The 21,156-nt window shown below is 36.7% G+C and overlaps 1 protein-coding gene across 1 annotated transcript in view; it reads left to right on the top strand.

The window, feature by feature from the left end:
• KIAA1958 (KIAA1958 ortholog) overlaps positions 1-21,156 on the top strand; it is a 99,380-nt gene that overhangs the window by 61,391 nt on the left and 16,833 nt on the right. Inside the window, exon 3 of the mRNA XM_070430883.1 lies at positions 7,623-7,706. Within this exon, the coding sequence (XP_070286984.1) occupies positions 7,623-7,706 (84 nt within the window). The remainder of the gene's footprint in view (positions 1-7,622; positions 7,707-21,156) is intronic.

Genomic DNA, 21,156 nt, shown 5'->3' with positions numbered 1-21,156 from the left:
GAGGCATAAGTTAAAAAACTCATACAGATTCACATAGCTGGCTAAGCAGCAGAGCTGTGATTTGAACTGCATTCTTCCTGGCAAAGCTAGAGCCATTAACCATTTGCTATACTACCTATGTCAAATGCCCTGAAAGGGACCAAGTAAGATTAGATTTGAAAAACTGTTTTTGGCAATTAGGGAAACAGTGTTGAATTTAGTAATTTCAGAAAAGTTGCAAAAACAAATGTACGAATCCAGTGGGTCTCCGAGGGAAGTAATTGTTAAAGTCATTTGTTATTTTGTCAAATAATAATACTTAGTCCAGTATGATTTTTTATAGTATTTGTCACTGAAGCAGAAATCACTTAAGCACTTATTATTTATTTATTTATGAAACAGCGGTCCTGCCAGGGGAAACATTTTTTTCAGATCAGAAAATCTGTTCCCTCGGGATGGCAAGTGCTGTAACAGACGGCTGGGCCTGAGGTTTCTTTGGAGTTATTTTCCAGGCATTCTAGGAGGAGGGGGGCGATACGACATTATTGGACCACACCTACATTAGAATCATCTGAGAACTTGTTAAAAATGCAAACTCCTGCCCTGGCAGGTGTGGTTCGGTTGGTAGGAGCATTGTCCTGTCCCATACAAGAAAAAAGGTGGTGGGTTCGATTCCTTGCCAGGGCACATACCTAGGTTTCGGATTCCATCCCCCATCTGGGCATGTGCGGGAGGCAGCTGATTGATGTATCGGTCTCTCTCTCTCTCCTCTCTGAAATCAGTATTTTTCTTTTCTTTTTAATCCTCACCCGAGGATATTTTTCCATTGATTTTTAGAAAGAGGGAAAGACAGAGAGTAATATTGATGTGAGAGAAATACAATAATTGGTTGCCTCCTGCATGAGCCCAGGCCAGGGCCCGGGCCAGAGAGGAGCCTGTAACCGAGGTATGTGCCCTTGACCGGAATTAAACCTGGGACCCTTCGGTCCGCAGGCCGACACTCTATCCACTGAGCCAAACCGGCTAGGGCAGCTAGGCTGAAATCAGTTGTGTGTTTTTTTTAAATGCAGACTCTTCTCTCTCTGAAATCAACTAAAAAAAAAAAAAGCAGATTCCTTTCTGCACCCTCTAGGGCAGGGGTGGGCAAACTTTTTGACTGGAGGGCCACAATGGGTTCTTAAACTGGACCGGAGGGCCGGAACAAAAGCATGGATGGAGTGTTTGTGTGAACTAATATAAATTCAAAGTAAACATCATTACATAAAAGGGTACGGTCTTTTTTTTTTTTTTTTTTTTTTTTTAGTTTTATTCATTTCAAACGGGCCGGATCCGGCCCGCGGGCCGTAGTTTGCCCACGGCTGCTCTAGAACCACTTCACAATGTGGTTGTCCATTGTAATCCCCTGTGAGTCTTCAAAACAAACACAAGAACACTGCTGCTGCCTAGAGGTTCTGATTTAGCTGATCTTGGGAGAGCCCTGGGAATTGGGCATTTTTAAGTTCCCATCTTTTTAATATGCAGCCAAAGTGAAAAACAAACAAACAAACAAACAAACAAAAAACCCACTGATTTAGGCTGTGATCCAAACTATACCAGATGCCTAAATTGTGTACAAAAGAGGCACCATGTCATTTTCCTAACAGGTTCACAGCCCTGATAATTATAACAGTATGGTGGACATGGCAGACTATTGCCTACAAAACAATATCTGGCCCATATCTTCTAGGGACTCCTATAGTGCCACCCAACTCCATGGTTACAAATGAATTCTTCATAGCTACCTAGGGACTCCTAGCACAGCATGACACCGTATTCCTTCCTGAGCACAAATTCTTCCCTTTCTGGCTGGTCTAGAGGCTAGGCCATAAATTAATTCCTTGTGAGGATCTGCAAGGTCCAGTGTCTAGTCTCCTTTACCCATGCAGTATCTTATTCCACCTTCTAACACAGCTCCTTGACCTGATTCAGTTCATAGATAGAGATAACTGAATATGCATGGGGAGGAGAAGGGTTTATTTTTAATGCATTTTTTTTAAAGAGAGCGAGCTTGGGAAACATCAATTGGCTGCCTCCTGCACGTCCCCTACACGGGGATCGAACCCACAACCCAGGCATGTGCCCTGACTAGGAATCGAACCGGGAACCTTTTGGTGCCTACGATGAAGCCCAACCAACTGAGCCACACCAGCCAGGGCAGAGAAAGGTGGTGGTTATTATTGTTCCCCTATACTCTGTTTGTTTAATATTACTGGTAATTTTTGTGCTGTATTTGATTGCTAAATTTCTATTAAGGAGAAAATTTTCCAGATGCTGTAGAGTCACATAACATACAACCAGGAGAAATGAGCAGATGACTAATGTTTATTTAAGTGATTTCTGCTTCAGTGAAAAGCACTATCAAGAATCATACTGCACTAACTGGTACTATTGTTCTGAATTTTCATGCTCCTGAATGTTTATGTAGGAAATTTGTTTTATGCCCACTGTTGGAAAAGATTAATCGAGCATAAAAATAATTTACTGGTCAGATAGCTATAATAGCATGCAAGTCTGGCTTCAATTAGCGACCTTAACAATCCTAGAAAGCTAGCCTGTGTTTTAAAGTTTAGGAGAAAATATAAGAATGTGCAAGGAGTTGTGTGTTTAAAGGAGAAAGAAGACACTGATTTTTAAATGTATTTTATGGTAGCTATAAGGTTTATATATAAATTTGTTTTTCACTTTTAAAGTAAATCTAGCTCATTTTTTTAAATAAATTGTAGGGGTTAGGAACTATTGCTGTTCTAAAAAATGAAATAAGAATGTTGGTAAATGCGATTTTTGTAACCCCAGAAAAATAAAATTGAAGTTGGCCTATTTCCTGAGATGACCAACCAGGGTTGTTGTGTTTTTTTTTAATACCAAGATTGTTTTCTTTGAACCTAGAAAGAGTCATAAGAAAACATCTTTCAAATGAATATATGTATGGAAGACGTTAAGTACCTAATAGGTAACACCATAATGTCAGTATAATCTCTTTTTATTTATTTATTGTTTGAATAGTTTAAAAAATATTTTTATTGATTTCAGAGAGAGGAAGGGAGAAGGATAGAGAGACACATCAATGATGATGAGAATCATTGATCGGCTGCCTCCTGCAGGCCCCCTACTGAGGATGGAACCCACTACCCAGCATGTGCCCCGACCAAGAATCAAACCCTGACCTCCTCCTTCATGGGTCAGTGCTCAACCACTGAGCCACACCAGCCAGGCAGTATAATCTCTTTTTAAAGTGGAGGTCAGGATTGGGGGGGAGGGAGCTACACCTTGATTTTATGGATATATTAATTCTAATATGGACTTTTATTAAAGTATTATTTTTCTTTCCTCATCCTAAGAGTAAGATAAAGATATTGTCTTGGAGCAATTTGTGCGATGGCTGATAAGTCTTTATTTCCTGGAGAATTAGCCCAGCGAAAAGCTTCCAGGGGCCTCATAAGCCATTCTGTACCGTTATTACAGATGTCCACGTCACCTGCCCTGAAGAGCCTTAACAAAGTGACTGAGATCATGCTTGTGAGTCCCAAAGTTTAATTTTATGCCACTGATTTTTGTTTAATCCTTTCTAAACGGTCTAAAGTGAATTGTGTAATTACACACACAGAGTTATCCCAGTAACTTTCCTGTCAGCTTCTGTGTTAATTCAGTCGACACATTTTTAATGAATGCTACATTCTCGAGTGCTTTTCCAGGCCCTGGGAATAAAGCTGTGTAGTCCTGGCTCCTATGGAGCTCACAGCCCTCTCAGGAGAGACATATGCTAAGCAGGTTATCAAGAAAACATGTAAAGTATGTCAGATGGCGGTAGGTATATGGAAGAAAATAACAGAATAAGGGGAATAAAGAAAGTCAAAGGTAGAGAATTGGGGTATTGATATTTCCCCCAAAAACCAGCTTTTTCATGGCATTTAGAGGTTCTTTGCACTTAAAATATTCAGTCTCCTCTCTTTGGTGTTATATTTATAATGACTGTGTACAATTCTCCATGTGGTCATCCTACTGGTCTAGCTTTATTCCCTGCTCCAACCCTTCTCCCATCCCCAAACCAGGATAGGGATTTTACAGTCCTCATGAGCATAAGCCAGATTCCTTCCCATTTCTTTCCCTTTGCTCATGCAGTTTCTTCCTGGAATGTCCTACCTTCCTATTCTAATTAACCAAACGGTACCCATCCTTTAATACATTGCTCAAGCTCTATTTGACTTCTCTTTTTTCTTTCTGAATTCCTATAGGATCTAGAGCCACAAACTCTATTCCTAATTATACAGCCATATATGTTCTTTTTAAAATTAGTTTTATGTGTAATAGTCATCTCGTCTAGTTATGATGGAATCTACAGAACCATCAGGGACTTACCTGTGACTACACCCCACAGGTCTTCTTGAAATGCTAGGGGGCACCGCGGGTACCCACACATGTGGATTAAATATTCATTCCAGCTGCAGCTTCATAAATGTAAATCTACTCACCAGATTCCTTTTTACCTTTTCTTTTACTTTCCAAATTTAAAATATGTTTTTATTTAGTAAGCTGATGGATTTATCATTTGGTGATTTATAAGGAGAATTTGAATATCATTTGTTTTCTCTATCGAGTGAGAGGACAAAATACTCTTAAATGAAAATAATAAATAAGTTAAACATCGAGAAATGTTTTTTTATTGCTTCAGATGTATTACTTTCATAAAATCATAAAAGGAGTGTGATAGCTGAGTTTATTTTCTGTTGAGTGCTATAGCAATAGAAGCAAATGGATCTTAATTTAAATCTAACATAAATCTGAAAAAAAAAAATCTAACCTAAATCTCAAATTAAGTGAGAAGACAAGATACTGCTCTAATTATGTTTTCCCATCCCATCTCCTAACAAGGGAGGTAATAATTGGATTAATGGGTCATGAAGACTATGTAAATAAGTACAGGAAGTTGGTCTGTAAAAACCTTTCCCAGGGTCTCCATAAGAGTTCCTGAGCCAGGGTTGGGGCTCCTCCTGGGGCCCCCCTTCAAGTCACAGACCCTTGGGTTTTTTCAGACCCATTTCACTGTGCATGGTTCTGCCATAGAGCATTCCAATAAACTGAAATGGCATAGAGTGAATAAACACTTACCATTGACTTACATGTCCTTATTTCGTTCACCCTGGTTGAAGATCTTAATTTATGCCCAGTTTCATGCTCATCATTTTAACCCTACAAGCTCTCTTGGCCTTTCTTATACCTTAGGACACATCCTGCCAAAGGATGCACAAAATCAATTGAGATACATAGCGCAGATGCTCACAGACACAGTTCAGTGCTGTGGCAGCTGGGTGCTGAGATGCTGAGTATAGTTCCCAGGGAAGAAAATTGGTGGGACTAGCTGTTCAGAGTTTGTGCTGCTTCTGTAACAGCTCATTGCAAAACCAACACTGAATGCTACTTTTGCAACGTGGAAATCCTCTTCAGATTTCTTTTCATTAGCAAAAAACAGGTGCTCCTAATGTAGGTCTTTCTCGAAAGTGAAGTGGCATCATGCAGACTTTCAAAAAGGGGGGATACCTATACTAGATTTTATGGATGGCTTCTCCTTTTGAAAAGCCAAGAGTAAGATTTAATAAATATTAAGGTTCTTGTGGATGGTACAGCAAGAAATAAGTGATCACTCCTTCGAAGAACCAAGGTCACTCATCCCTTCTACTTAGAGGATACCAACTAATGATGCTTAAGTTCAACAGACTTAAACTCTTTTATTCGGCCCTAACCGGTTTGGCTCAGCGGATAGAGCATCGGCCTGCAGACTGAAGGGTCCCAGGTTCGATTCCAGTCAAGGGCATGTACCTTGGTTGCGGGCACATCCCCAGTAGGAGGTGTGCAGGAGGCAGCTGATCGATGTTTCTCTCTCATCGATGTTTCTAACTCTCTATCCCTCTCCCTTCCTCTCTGTAAAAAATCAATAAAATATACATTTTTAAAAAAATATTTTATTCGCATTCCTTGAAAAGAACTTTGAGAAACTGAATACCACTCAGTCATTCTTAAATGGACACCCTAAGGTTTTCAATGCTAGTTTTAATTCGAGTATTTTTGTAAAAAGGAGGTAGAAAATATTGAATATTATATAAAATGAAGATGAGATTGACCGCAAATAGCGTCAGTATTTCATATGATTAAAATAATCAACCTCACTGGCCTATAAATAGCCTGTTTCAAAAGTCCTGAATTCAGAACACAATTTAGGCCCAATTACCCTGCTTCTTCTTGTTAAATATATTTTATTGACTTTTTACAGAGAGGAAGGGAGAGGCTAGAGAGTTAGAAACATCGATGAGAGAGAAACATCGATCAGCTGCCTCCTGCACACCCCCGACTGGGGATGTGCCTGCAACCAAGGTACCTGCCCCTGACCAGAATCGAACCTGGGACCTTTCAGTCCGCAGGCCGACGCTCTATCCACTGAGCCAAACCGGTTAGGGCTACCCTGCTTCTCATGGTATATTTCACCTATATTAGGATATGGATAAGACAGAGGACAAGAAACATTACGAATTTAATCACCAATTTATAAATTGTGTTTGGTCTCGCAAAGTCTTGTACACCCCAGAGTATGTACCATGGTAGATTTGAGATAGCAACATGTGCAAACTCAGCCTTCATTTCAGAGAGATACGTTTTAGAAAAGATTCCATGGGAAAGTTGAGGAACTGGATCTTTTATTCCCCAAAGTTGTCTGTGAATGTTTATTTCTTAGAAAGTCTTTATTTGAAGTTTGAAGACTGCTGTGATAGATATTTGAACAAGTAGCCAAAATAAACAGATGTGCTGGCCCCCTTGGCTTTACATGTAAACGGTAAAGGAAGCCAGCATGATAAAGGTTACATGTAACCTGTGGCTTCCATCTTTTTGATGGAAAGAGACACGTTTTTATACACATCTTTACTGTTGATATAGAAACAACTTCAAATAGAATTAGCATAACTGAAAGTTTAGTCCAATGAAGCATAAAATATACTTTGTATATTTGAATTTTGGAAATATGATCTCAAAAATGTGCCTATAAAAAGTCTAATTTGCTAGTTTAGTGAATTTTAATTTATTTCATTTTATAAAGTAATGAGGATTTTGGCAATTATACCTTAGGACTGTCATTTTAAAAATAACATCATTTATAAATGTGTACAGTAACACTAAAAGGAGTGTTTTATGAATAAAATTTTATTTATTAGAAATTTTATTTTTACTGTTGTATGTGGTTATTACAAAAACTTCCTTTCGCTGATCAACCTTACAAATTCAAGTTCTCCTAAATGTCTCACATGTTTCCTAAAACAAAGGCAGCCTCTGATCTCACTCTTTCCACAAACCTTCACGCACTAAACTATGTGCTAATGATACAAGATGCTCATTTTGATTGCAAAGGGCCACACTTTTGTCTGGTACATCACTTGTGAATATAACAGTTGGCTATTGCAATGCAACAGGTATATAAGTACCATTTATCAGTGACCTCTGTAAAATTGATTCCTTCTTTCCCTTTTCATTATAAAAGGAAACTTGATTTCAGAGTAGAAAGTACATTGTCTGAACTCATCAACACCCTCTCTATCCCTCCCCTCCCCAATTTGTTGCAGACCAGGATGAAAGAGCAGCTGAGCTCAGCAGAGAGCAGAATGAGAAAACCATCCGGAGCACGCAGACTGCGCTCCGCAATTTCCGCGAGTTCCTCATCTCCAAGTACCCTTCGGAAACAAGAGAGATCTATGTCATCCCTTGCAAGGAGCTGGATGCCTACCTTGCCTCTTTCTTTGTAGATGCCAGGCAGAAGGATGGGTCCGAATATGAACCCAACAGCTTGGCCAACTACCAGTGTGGACTCGAACGGTACCTAAAAGAGCACAGGTATGGCTACAGTATCACCAGGGATAAGGAATTCAAGCGTTCCCAGGAGGCCCTGAAGCAGAAGCAGATTGAACTCCGCTGCAAAGGAAAGGGAAATAAGCCACACAAGTCCATGAAGCTCACCTTTGCTGATGAGCTCATTCTGCGGAAAAGGGGGCTGCTAAGCCGCTATAACCCCGAAGGCCTGCTCAACCTCGTCTGGCTCAACAACACAAAGGCTTTTGGGCATTGCACAGGCTTCCATGGATCTACCTTGAAGTGGGGTGATATCCGGCTCCGGGTCACAGAAACGGGGCTGGAATACTTAGAGTGGATGGGTCAAGACACCGGCGACCTGAATGCCAAAACCAAGAGAGGGGGGACGGACTCCCGTGTGTATGCCACCCAGCACGCCCCACAGACGTGCCCCATCCAGGACTACAAGGAGTATGCCCAGCGGCGGCCTCCAGCCATGCGCTATGAGGATGCCCCTTTCTATTTGTCCATCAAGCCAGTCGTGAACCTGGCGGCTCTGCATTGGTACAACTGCCAGGCCCTCGGCAAGAACAAGCTGGCCAAGATGGTGAAGACCATGTGCGAGAAGGGCAACATCCCCGGCAGGAAAACCAACTTCAGTGTGTATCAGAGTTGCAGCACCTTGTCCGAGGCCCAGAGCAACCAGCTGGTGCTGATCTGTAACAATCTGAGCCAGCAGGCTGCCCAGTCAGTGGCCGGGCACTCCAACAGCAGCAACTTCATCGTCTCTGCCTCCTATGACTCTTCCTCAGACACTGCTTGACCAGGTGGCTTGAGCTAGACCCCGGTGTGGTTACTGTGTTCGGAGAAACTGTGACTATACACTGCTTCTCATTCCTTTTCCTCTGCCCTCAGTGTTAACTTTATAAAAATATATAATATATTTTTCTTTTTACAAATAAGCAAGGGAGATAGTTTAGTATTACGAACATAGTATTTATAGGCTTCAAACAAATGTATCTGTGGGTGATTACATGTAATTACTGTTACAGAATTTTATAAAACCATAGTGGCTCTCAGGCAACACAAAGTAGAGAAGGAATTACGTTTTTCAAAAAACTGTCAAAAAGGAAACAGAGTTATCCTTAGACGCTTGTGTCCTCAACTCCTGCTTTTCCTCCTCACCTCACAGCTCATTGTTAGTCTCCTTAATAAATGACTTTATTTATTTAATTTTTAATATTCTCTATTAATCAGGAGGAGATAATACTAACTTTACTGCTTACACAAAATTGCAGTCAGTCAGATCCAGAATATGAAAGTGTTGATAATAAACTCATCATTAAATTATTTATATATATATATGTATGTATATATATATATATATATATATATATTTTTTTTTTTTTGCTTAATTAGAATTTTAGTTTCTGTGCCTCGTTTTTTGCAATGTATGAAAACTTAGAAGCTTAGCTAACATTTTTTTCCTTTGGGGGGTAAGGGGAGTAGAAGGAGAGAATAAAGGTGCCATTCTTTTTGGAACATATATAACCTTAAAATAATATGCAAAGTCCCATATTGCAGCAAAAAAGACTGTTACATGGCTCATTTTTACTATTATGCTTAAACCTGGATAGAATTCTTTTGTTCCCTAGGAAATCAGTGTAAATGAAACTTGATGATCAGATTTAGAAGCAATTTAAAACTACTGAAGCTTTGAAAATGTTCCCAAGCATTATATTTTATATCAAGCATAAAGAGAAGGTAGAGAGTAGGAAAGTCTTACTAAAGATCTAGAAGCACTAGTTAAGACAACAACAAAAAAGACTCATTTTCTTCAAAGCTCAAATCCCTCTTGAATTATTTATTTTTAAGCATTAACTTCACTATCTTTTCCCTAGGGGATTACTGGACTCTGTAGCTGAGATCAAAGGAATATCGACACTCATTTTAGGTAGCAGATTTAGCTGAATTCAAAGCATTCTTGAAAATGTGCAAAATTTCTTCTACAGTAAATACAAATGTATTTATCTGCAATATCCTGCAATAATAACAATAATAATAATAATAATTTTAGTTAAACAGCTCTTTGTGGTGGTTTTTCCAAGATCTTTATTTTCAAGTCTTGAAGCCTGTGGTGAATAATTAGTTTAGGCACTTCAAAAATAAAATCAATTCAGACAATAAAGTTGAACTGGGTTTCTATCCTATATGATTAATAACAAAAAAATCCAAATCTTAATTGCTTTGTTGGATCTGAGTATGTTTGTTCTTTGAGACACCCTCCTAAATTCAGTTAGCTGGGAAGATAGGTGGTGTTTTATGCATTAATTTATTATATGACCAGGACAAATTTTGTTTTGATTTGCTTTGCTGATCTTTCCCATGGCTGGGCAGCTCTTTCCAGCACTAAGTCACAAGCACATAAAGACCCACCCATTCCTCTAAACTGTGACCATTCCATGGGCTCAGGAGTGGGAAGTCTGTCATGGACTTTGTGTGGTAGAAATCAACTTCTTTTCCTCCGTAGAGAGGCATCCAAAAACAAGAAGGAAGGGCAGATGATACCTTGCTTTGTTTTTTGAATTAATAATGCTGATAGGCACCAATTTTAATCCAATATGTGTGCCAGTACTGTGCTGCGTGACTTGTGTGCATCAGTTACACAAGAAATAGTTACTCATTGTATGAAAATTAGGAAATACAGATATGCATTTTATATGTATCTATGTCTGCTAGCCAAAAATAATCACTGTTAACATTTTTCGTAAATATTTCCTCAGACCTTTCAACATATACGTATTTATTTGTATGTTTATTATCTTAATCCTTGCAACAACTTTGAAAGTTAGGTGAGTTAGCTTCATTTTATGTTACGATCAAGACAAATCAGTTAGATTATAGCTAAGGAAATGGTACTGTCTGTCATCTGACGCCAGAGTTTTTCTATTTACCTTTCTTAGTTGCAACTCATAGTTTCCAGTGATTTGAGTCAGATGTGGGGACAGTGTCTTCCCAGCCTCCAGGGGTGCTGAATGACCTTTCCCGGTGGCATGCTCCGTCCCCTAGTCCTTCCTCTTCTGTTCATTTTGAACCGTGGGTCTCTTCCTCCCAGTTCCCTTTATAAAAACAGTTAATTTATAACTGGTCCACAAATACAACAGGACGGCCTACTGTAAAATAACTTTTTAAAAAATATGGATATTTTTACATAGGGTGCTTCTCATATTTAAGGAAATGTTTTCTGTAAAGAACAGTTAAAACGTGATTGCACATCTTATTTTTGCATTGACATATTTTTTTAAAAATTCTTGATCTGTTTTAGACAGCAAAGTAAGTTTGTCATGAGAAGAAGGGTTGGTCAGTATGCACTGAGAAAACAGAACTAGGAAATTTCAAATTTCTGTTTGTGTTGATTGAGGTATTAATATTAAAACCTCTCTCCTGTTTAATCCTATTGTGTTTGCATTTAGAAGAACACAGTTAAATGGAGAATGTCAGTTGTTTTTTTAAATTTATTTTTGCTTTGATAACTGAAACCAAATAGGAATATTGTGGCAGATTTAGAAGACTGTTTTCAGAAGAACAGCTTAGTAGACATAGAGCAGAATTAGTATCTTGGTTACAGGGCTGGTCTGAATACAAGTCATAAATCCACATCATAATCTGAGTTAAATTGTGAAAAATTATCTGCAACTACCTCTACATTCTATGCTTTTGTATAAATAATACTGAGGACATAACACTGCCAGGTGCCGTTTTTATTGTTACTGTTACTTAAAAAAAATTATATCCATACTGTGACATTTCAACCAAAATCATGTATGTGCTTTAGCAAAAGTACAACTTTCCAGCAGGTATTCACTACAATAGAGCATGCTGCCTTTGCAGGTGATCCCATGGTTCATATAAAAATACTAAAACTTTGTTTGCAACGTTTACATTTTAAGGTCAGTGTAATGTCATGTAAGAAATTTTCCAGTCCTCCTCACATGATTCTAACAAATATGCCAAGCCCATCTGTCAGTTGGGATGACATAGCTGCATAATTCAATTTTCTATATTCATGTGAGTGACGGGCTATTAAAAACAATAGATGGTAGCAGTTTTTTGTGTTGTTTTTTTTTTTTAATTATAAATCTCAGCGAGGGAGGAACATTGAGTTGAGAAAGAAACATTGATCTGTTCCCTTCTGTACATGCCCCGATAGGGGATTGAACCTACAACCTGGGTATGTTCCCCGACCGGGAATCGAACCCAAGACCTTCTGATGCTCGGAATGGTGCTCCAACCAACTGAGCCACGTCGGTCAGGGCTGTAGCAATTTTTTTAGAAGCCATAACATTTGAAGAGGTTAACAGTATTCAGGATGTTTATCCAACAGAGCTTATCCTTAAGACTCTTGGTTAGTATGGCCGGTCTGAATGTGATTCATAAATACACTTCAGCTATTTAAACTATTAGTTATATTGTTTTTTTTCCAGTTTAAACTTTCCCTATGTTAATTCACCTTTCCCTATGTTAAATCACTTCCTGACCTACAAAGGAATAATATGAGAAATTTCTAGCATAGATTGGTTCTCTGGTGTTTCAGTTAGATCATTGTTAGCATTAACTTGTCTATGTCCTGAAGCTCAGATTTCAAATGCCATTAAATCAAATGACCTCACTGAGTTGAAAATTTACAATCCTGTCAACAAAAATTTGAGTACCTAATATCTAGACACAGAGAGGGTACAAAGATGTGTAAGTAGTCCCTGCTCTCAAAGAATTCATAAAAGATACTGTAATAAAAGTGTCATTTATTTTTGAGAGCCAACAAAAATTTAAAAATACAAACTCTATGCCAGTACTGTTTTGCATAGCTTCCCAAACTTTGCACTCATGTTATTTATCCATTGAATATGTTGATTTGCTATAAAAGACGTAATATTGCTTTGAGTATTTTTTGGAGAATCTTCCGTCGAGCCTGTTTTAAAATCAATAATAAGGCCAAGCCGTTTACATAGGTGCACATCCATGTGTTCACATCGGTGCACACATGTATAGGAAAGTAGTGTAGATTGTTGTCAGTGACTACCATTGATTGAGTTCTTAAAATGTGAGTTGGTCCACTTAATTTTCACAATGGTCCTGTGAGGCTAGGTATCATGTCTCCGAATGAGGAAATCAGAGAAGTCAAGCTGTTGGCCCATGTTACAGTGAATACTTAAGACCGTCAGGATCTGAAACAAAATCCTTTTCTGCTGTAGCTGCTTGTTCGCACAGTGATTTGCTGTGCTTCTGTAGACCCTCTGAAGCGATAAATTATAAATGAAATTTCTGTATGATAAAGTCATCAATATTCATTCAACTCCGAATGGTTGAGAGCAGTGCCATCACGTGGCATGTTGGTAGCACATGGTTTAGGCCCCATCACTGGAGTTTGTGTGAGGTTGGACATTCAGCAGAGTTTGTTTGCCCTGGCCATAAGTAGAGAGCAAAAATTGGTGCCACTCTCTGTAGAACACTTAACTTTGTCATGGAGATGGGTGTGTGCGTGCACAAGTAACTACATCTTTAAAAGTGACTATTTGTTTTCATCTCAAATAAACCAGAAATCCAACTTCAAGAGAGTTCCTTACAATTCAGACGAGGAGTGGGGAGGTTCTAGACATAAAGAGCCCCTCTCTTAAGCCCAAAAGTGATATTGCCATCCTCCAGATATTGAACATTGGTTGCCAGTCTGCCAGGGAGTTTGGTCTCGCCTATAAATTTGGTGACAGGAAATTAAAAATGCTCAGTAAAATGTTTTGTTGTTCTTATTTTTTGATTTTGTTTTTTAATCAATCATGATTGTTTATAAAACAAAGCTTTGCGGGGGAAATACTATCTTGTTTCTCAGAATTAGAGATTGTGAAACCATATTTTTTTCTAGGTTGACTATCTCCACAGTTTAATATACTAGAGACAATATATATTAATTGATTTTAATCAGTCTTTTCTAGTTTGACTATCTCTACAGTTTAATATATTAGAGACAATATATGTTAATTGATTTTAATCAGCCTTTTTCTGACTGGTTTTCTTTATTTTTCTAGCCAAAATAAAAGCTATACTACTCACCATCTATAAATAAAAACTCCCTATCATGTAATAAAGGAAATAATTTTCCAGGCCTAGGGGAAATATCATGGGGAGTGCATGATAATTTATTGCAGTAAAATATTTTTAAAGTGTTCAATCATGAAAAAAAAATTGTTATGAATACTAAAGAATTAACCAGTTCTTAATTATTTTAATGCATTTTTAAATATGCAAGATATATCTGTGCACATTCACCATATGGTGTGATACAGATAGTTACTTATTAAGAAACACACCACTTGCAAGGACATCTTTAATTGTGTGTTTTTTTTCTTAATTCATGGTATTCAAACATTGCTTCTCCCCACTGGGATCTGACTGAGATGATATGAATGTGTAGCTTTTGTAAAGTGATGAAACTTAGTATGATTTTAAGAGATCCTTGCCATAGAATATAACTGGGATGAAGAAATACACTGCTTATGTCATCCTGTTGGTGTATTTCTAACGATATAAAAACAGAAAAGGGGATGATATTGGTAAACTGCCAACAACTCTAATTTCACTTTTCTAAACAGAGAAAAGAAAGATAATAAAAATTTCTTATGGTCCATCCTACTTGTAAATTGACCAATTGGGTCTGCCAAAGCTGAGGAAAAGACCTGATTATTTTTTAAAAGGTTGCATTTTAATACATTTAAATTGAGTTTTTATGTAAACCATGACCTAGTTGAATTACACTCAAGAGTATTGATTAGTCAGAGTAGTAAGTTGATCAGAAAATTAGTTAGGCCAGAGTATTAGAAACATCTAAATTAATTTAGCCCTCTTCTTTTACAGAAGAAGGAGACGGCCCTAGAGACGTTAGCAGAATGCCAGGTGCACACACCTGGTTAGAATCAGAGCCACAACTGGAACCCAAGCATCCTGACTTCCAGTTCATAAATAGAGTTTAGGGAAGGAAAACAACCCTGCATTTTCGCTGAGTTAAGAAAGGACATCCTTGTTTTCAAAACTGTACAAATTTATATTAGAAGTACCTTCAAACTGCCAGTTTTCAAATAGGCTTTTTTTTTTTGCATGTGCATTTTCGCTTTTCATTGTGTAGTATTATATCTTGATTTTAGCCACTTCTTTTGAAATTTGATGGGATAATCTCTAAATGTAATCACTTGCCTTGGTATTTTTAACGAACATCTCTTAGCCTACCCCATTTATAATTAGCTTTCATTTATGGAGGGGAAACAAATGATAATTTTTAGTAACAAGACTTCTATAATGATTATAATCTATAACAATTATAAACTAAAAAGTAACTTTTTAAAAAAACTTGGTATTCATTTGAATATCCAACTATATAGCATCGATATTACTGATTTGGAAGGCAGTCTACTATATCCTTTCTTAGTCTATGAAAAGTTTAAAAAATCATCTTGAAAGTTTGGGACATATCTTCAATCAAAATGATCAAATTTCTATCAACATAATTAAAATGTTTCTAATCAACATAATTGGAATTTATTTAGAGGTAGGAAGAGGGGGAATGGGAATTGTGAAAGAAACTTTACAGCAGGAAGATGTAGAAAATACGAAGTATTTGTAAATTCTCATATTAACCTGCTTACTCTTCAAAAAGGAAATACAAGCATAAATTTAAAAAACATTTTACAAATTTTTATTTTACTAATATTTACTAAATCATAGTTGAAGAAAAAAGATGAAATTCTGGGATGTTAAAAAAAAGTACAATGAAATTTTTGTCTTTTGAATGCAATGTTGAATTTCGCTAGACTTCTAATGTTCTTTGTATTACACTGGAATTAGCATTTTTTACCATTATACATTCATTTCAAAGAGCTTTGAAAATGTTTGGCATAATTTATTTATTTGTGGTTAGTAGAATTAAGAAGACATCAGCAATATAGAATCTGAACAGTAATTGTGCATACTGTATTTAAGTGATTTTTATGCCTGTTTACTTTCTGTAATTCTTATATTTTATAAATCAAATACCTTAGTATACTTCCACTAGAATTAATTTATAATGATTATTTATACTGGATGAAGTAGTAAGTAGGTCCATTTTAGTATTAATCCACTCAGAGTAACTTTATCAAACTGAACTTTTATAACTATAATCCATTATATTACAACTTTTTAAATAGCGTTTATAACAAAATAATTTTTGTTTTATAAAATATTTGTTACAAAAAAAAAATCTTGCCAAAAAACCGTTACAATTTCTATGCATTGTGTAATACCCAGTGCCGTCTTTGTTGAGATTTTGCATGTTGTAGTAGGGTGCTCTTTCACATGTGTGTTTGTGGTGTTTATGTGGAATTGTTAACCATTGCTGCTATCACTTATTGTAGTTAATCTGAAAAACTGTGCTAACAGGCTGTGCCAGTCGACATTGTGTGTGTGACTTGTGAAAGTACGTACTTAGCTGTTTAATATTTTGAGCCAGCACTTAGTGGCCTCTACAGAAGGAAATATTGTAGTTGTCAAGTGGTGCCAACTTCAAAATGTTTGTGTGTGTAATTCCAGGTCAGCTTTTCTTCCACAGTGTTCCCGACTCTTTGAAAGGGAAATGTTTGCAAAAAGAGAAAGCAAGAATTCTGAACTTTTTCAGTACTCCCCCACCCCCTACTTAAATCTTTTCTTTTTCTTTCTGATACTTGAGCCCCTTACAGAGAACTCCAATAGATTGACAATATTCTATTGACAATCATTAGGATGACAATTTCTCTTGATCTGAATTTTTTTGGTTGAACAGTGTAATAACTGAGGACTCTAAGGTGTGTACATTATTTTTGATGGGTATCATAGCTTATTGTTTGAATTGCATTTAATGAGAATATTTGTTTTTCAATTTTATTTGTAAGTGACCATGGAAACCTCAGAGTTCCCAAATATTAACTTTTATAATCAGCATTTGCATGGACTTTTTGACATATTTGTTGCCTCACATTCATGCCCACTTGTCGTTGGTTGGTTCCTAATAGTTCCATTTTCTATCAGCAATTCCATACAAACTGACAGTAAAAAGAAAAGTATTGCAAATGGTTTATTTCTACTATACTACTTATTGAAAGTCAAGGAAATATCATTGTACTTTTTCATACATTTATACTCTTAAAATGGAAGGGAAACTGTCATAAAATGTTAGTGAGGAAAGAAGGCTAGTTCCTTAAGACCCTTTTCACACCAGCTTGCCAAAATTCCCGTCAGGGCAGTGTGTCATTCTGTCTGCTCAATGGCTTATTATTACAAGATTCCTTTACTAAAGGGGTAATCCCCTGAACTGTACAGGGGCTTTTTGTATGATTGTCAGATACATGGTGACAGCCAATGCTGTATTTGGAAACACTGCCGCTGAAATTGCTGATTTAAATTCTGAGAATTTAACAACGAATTATTTGCTTAAAGGAAAAGAAAGGTAGATTTTAATAGTGAGCCTTTTCTCCAGAATATGCTTTAAACATTTGCCCTTCAAGGGAGGTAGTAAAAGCAACAAAAGGAAATTCAGTCCTGCATATTCTAAATTCTAAATTCTGCCCTAAAGAAGTTCCTTGATTTCTGCATTGGGAATTTTCAGGCAAGACCTTTGTCTTAGATTTCCTTTTATGTTTTGGACACCAAAGATTATGGCTTGATATATCCTGACGATTAACGATAGATAGCAGTGGGCACATTTATGTGAATCCTGCTCTTGGATTTATTTACTTACCCCCTTTGGGTCTTCTGTACATTTTGTATGTCAGTCCTGAGGCCCTTATGCCTAGGGCAAATTTTAAATCAAATAATACATACGTATTTATTAAGTTTCTAATTTATGGGGCTATGTTTCCACATGATTAAACTTTTTTTACTGCTAACGTTGGACGTAGTTTTGCCCCATGGTGAGCAATAGCTTGTCCCTCTCTCATTTATCATCGAAAATGTAACTCTAACCCTGTAGGCTGACACCTGGTGAGAGAATGACTGGAAGCATTTTGGATTCAACAGAATCACTGTATATGATTCATTTATCTGTTGAAATGAAGAACTTTGGTGGTTTAGTAGAATGAATGCTGTATTCAACTTAAATGAGGTCTTCCATCTTTCTTACAAATTACAAGAATGATTTTAAGATTCCTTTTACTCTACCCCTTAGAAGTTAATTGGAATAAAGGTAGAGATCAATTTAGTATAATTTAATACCAGGCATCTTTTTAGAAATACAACCACACAATTAATACTTGGAAATTTTTATGAACAATAGATCTATTCTTAGAAGATGCATTTACTTTCTGCCCTATTTGATAGATTACCATTTTTTATATATTTTCTGGCCACTTGGCTTTTAACAGATATTACATGAAAAGAAAGCACATGTGTGCCTACTCACTCTAATATTTAAAAATTATCTTAAGCTGCTACAGTTATAATTTGTGAAAGAAAGAGGAGAAAGGTGAATTGAAATGGAGAGAAATTTCTGTTAATATGTTAAAATGTGTGACTGTGATACTCGTGGTTAATATTCTGCCAGTTGGCATTTGTAATATGATAGAACTTTTTTGTTAATAAGTGTATACTCTTGGTTTCATTTTTATTTTGCTGCTCACTGATCTTTTACACTAAGATGTTTTCATCTTTATCAGCTCACTGTTTTTGCTTCATATTTGTCTGTGTACTTGCGTGCTAAATAAAATTCTAGTTTTATGTCCCAGTGGCTTATTCCATTGTGTATATAATGTTTGCCTCTAATGTAATAGTGTAATATTCTGTTGTTTTCAGTATTTGTCGGTACAGCCTAAACTTATGGAAATAAGAAAAACAGTCCAATAAAATCAGCTAATGTCTTTATAACGAGAGCATGTTTTTAATCATAGTATTTTGTGTGTATTTGGGTGTGACTAGTCTTTATTCATTTAATGTTTTTTTGGGGGGTTTTTTTTGCAATGCTGGCTGACTTTTGTAGCTATAACCGTTTAAAAACAACTTAGACCATATTATGAAAAACAAAATTGTCCTGGTCACTATGCATTAGCCTCAGATAGTCCATGCACACTAAGCCAAGCATTCCATGTCAAGTGTTTCTAAACACTGAGGAGGGAGAATTGTGGAAGGAGAAGCATTTCCATATGTGAGTGCTTGGAAACAGCCCATTGGGTAGGGAAGACACTTCAGGAAGGCATCTGCAAACTGAATTAACCATATGCTTCCCAGAACCCCAGTCCCCCAAATCCTGTTTTGGAACAAAAGGTTCTACTCAAACTCACTTTCTCTTTCTATCTGTGGATCTTTGTCAGCCAACTGTGCAGAGTTACACCAAGCTAAGTAGATGTCAGCTTCCAGACTTCCTCATCTTTAGGAAAAATCTTTGGTCAGATAGAATTCTGTATATGCTGTTTGTTGCATTTACCGCATTTGACAATGTTCTTTGAACAGAATAGGAATGGTTATTCAAAATTATCATAACTTCAGACTTCTTGATTGTGTCACTAAAATTATTTAATTGAGAAAAGAATATTAAAAGGCCAGAAAATATAATGTTCTCACAGAAATGCAAGTGTAGTTCTTTCATATATATGAATAATCCACCAAAGTCTTTACTCAGAAAGCTGAATATTACAAATAGAAATTACTGTTCTTTTGTGTGGTAGTATTTTTAATGATATTAAAATTACTTTATAGATCACCAACTTACACTATACACAAAAACAAATTCAAAATGGCTAAAGGACTTAAATGTAAGACGAGAAACCATAAAAATCCTACAGGACTCCATAGGCAGAAAAATAGTAGACATGTCATAGCAATATCTTTACTGACACAGCTCCTAGGACAATGGAGACTAAGGAGAAAAACAAATGGGACTACATCAAAATAAGCTTCTGCACAGCAAAAGAAACCATCAACAAAACAAGCCCACTGCATGGGAGAACATATTGGCCAATGATATTTCAGATAAAGGTTTAATCTTCAAAATTTACAGAGAACTCATACAACTTAACAAAAGATAAATGATCCAATCAAAAAATGGGCAGAGGACCTAAATAGACACTTTTTGAAAGAGGACATACAGAAGGCCGAGAGACATATGAAAACATGCTCAAAGTCACTAATCATCTGAGAGATGCAAATCAAAACAACAATTAGATACCATCTCTCACCTGTCAGAATGGCTATCATCAACAAACAACAAGTGCTGGTGGGTATGTGGAGAAAAAGGAACCCTTGTGCACTGCTGGTGGGAATGCAGACTGGTGCAGCCACTATGGAAGACAGTATGGAGTTTCCTCAAGTTAAAAATGGAACTCCCATTTGACCCAGTAATCCCACTTCTAGGACTATATCCCAAGAAACCAGAAACACCAATCAGAAAGGATATATGTACCCAGATGTTCATAGCAGCACAATTTACAACAGCTAAGATTTGGAAACAGCCTAAGTGCCCATCAGCAGATGAATGGATTAGAAAACTGTGGTACATCTACACAATGGAATACTACGCCGCTATAAAAAAGAAGGAACTTTTGCCATTTGCAACAGCATGGATGGACCTGGAGAGCATTATGCTAAGCGAAATAAGCCAGTCGGAGAAAGATAAATACCACAGGATCTCACTCATATGTGGGATATAATGATCAACATAATTTGATGAACAAGAATAGATCCAGAGACAAATGGCAGGGAGGGAGGTTGGAGAGCAATCAAAGGACTTACATGCATGCATAACCAATGGACATAGACACTGGAGCAGTGGAGGCTTGCCCGGGTTTGGGAATGGCTGGGTGGGAGGGAGCGAGTCAATGGGGGGAAAAGGAGACATATGTAAAACTTTAGACAATAAAAAAATACTTATAAATACTTAAAAATACTTATAAATATACGTGTATATTTCCAAAGTCCTAGTGATAAGTATAATAGTTGTAATTTAATTTTTAATGTTTTCCTAGTACTTTAAGAAACAAGTAATACATTTAAAATGTGACAAATTTTATTTCCCTGATAGGGGAAGAATATTAGAATTCAAGTTCAGTAATACTTAACCTACAAGTCAGGAAATGTTTTCTATTTTGAAGTTTTATTTATTTTAAATTTATTCAGAATAATCTTTTCTAAGATTTCAAGTGACTAAAATGGCTAATATGTGGAGCATACTTAATGTTGGTTAAAATATATATATATTGGTTATATCATTGAATTTGGTGGCAAATATTTTAAGACCAAACTATTGTGGGGTTCTTTAAGTATTTT

Source organism: Myotis yumanensis, unplaced genomic scaffold, assembly GCF_028538775.1.
Source record: "Myotis yumanensis isolate MYYU_CA2020_CCGP unplaced genomic scaffold, mMyoYum1.0.hap1 SCAF_12, whole genome shotgun sequence".
Classification (NCBI taxonomy): domain Eukaryota; kingdom Metazoa; phylum Chordata; class Mammalia; order Chiroptera; family Vespertilionidae; genus Myotis; species Myotis yumanensis.
The sequence above is the reverse complement of the archived record's forward strand: the minus strand, read 5'-3'. Positions and strand labels throughout refer to the sequence as shown.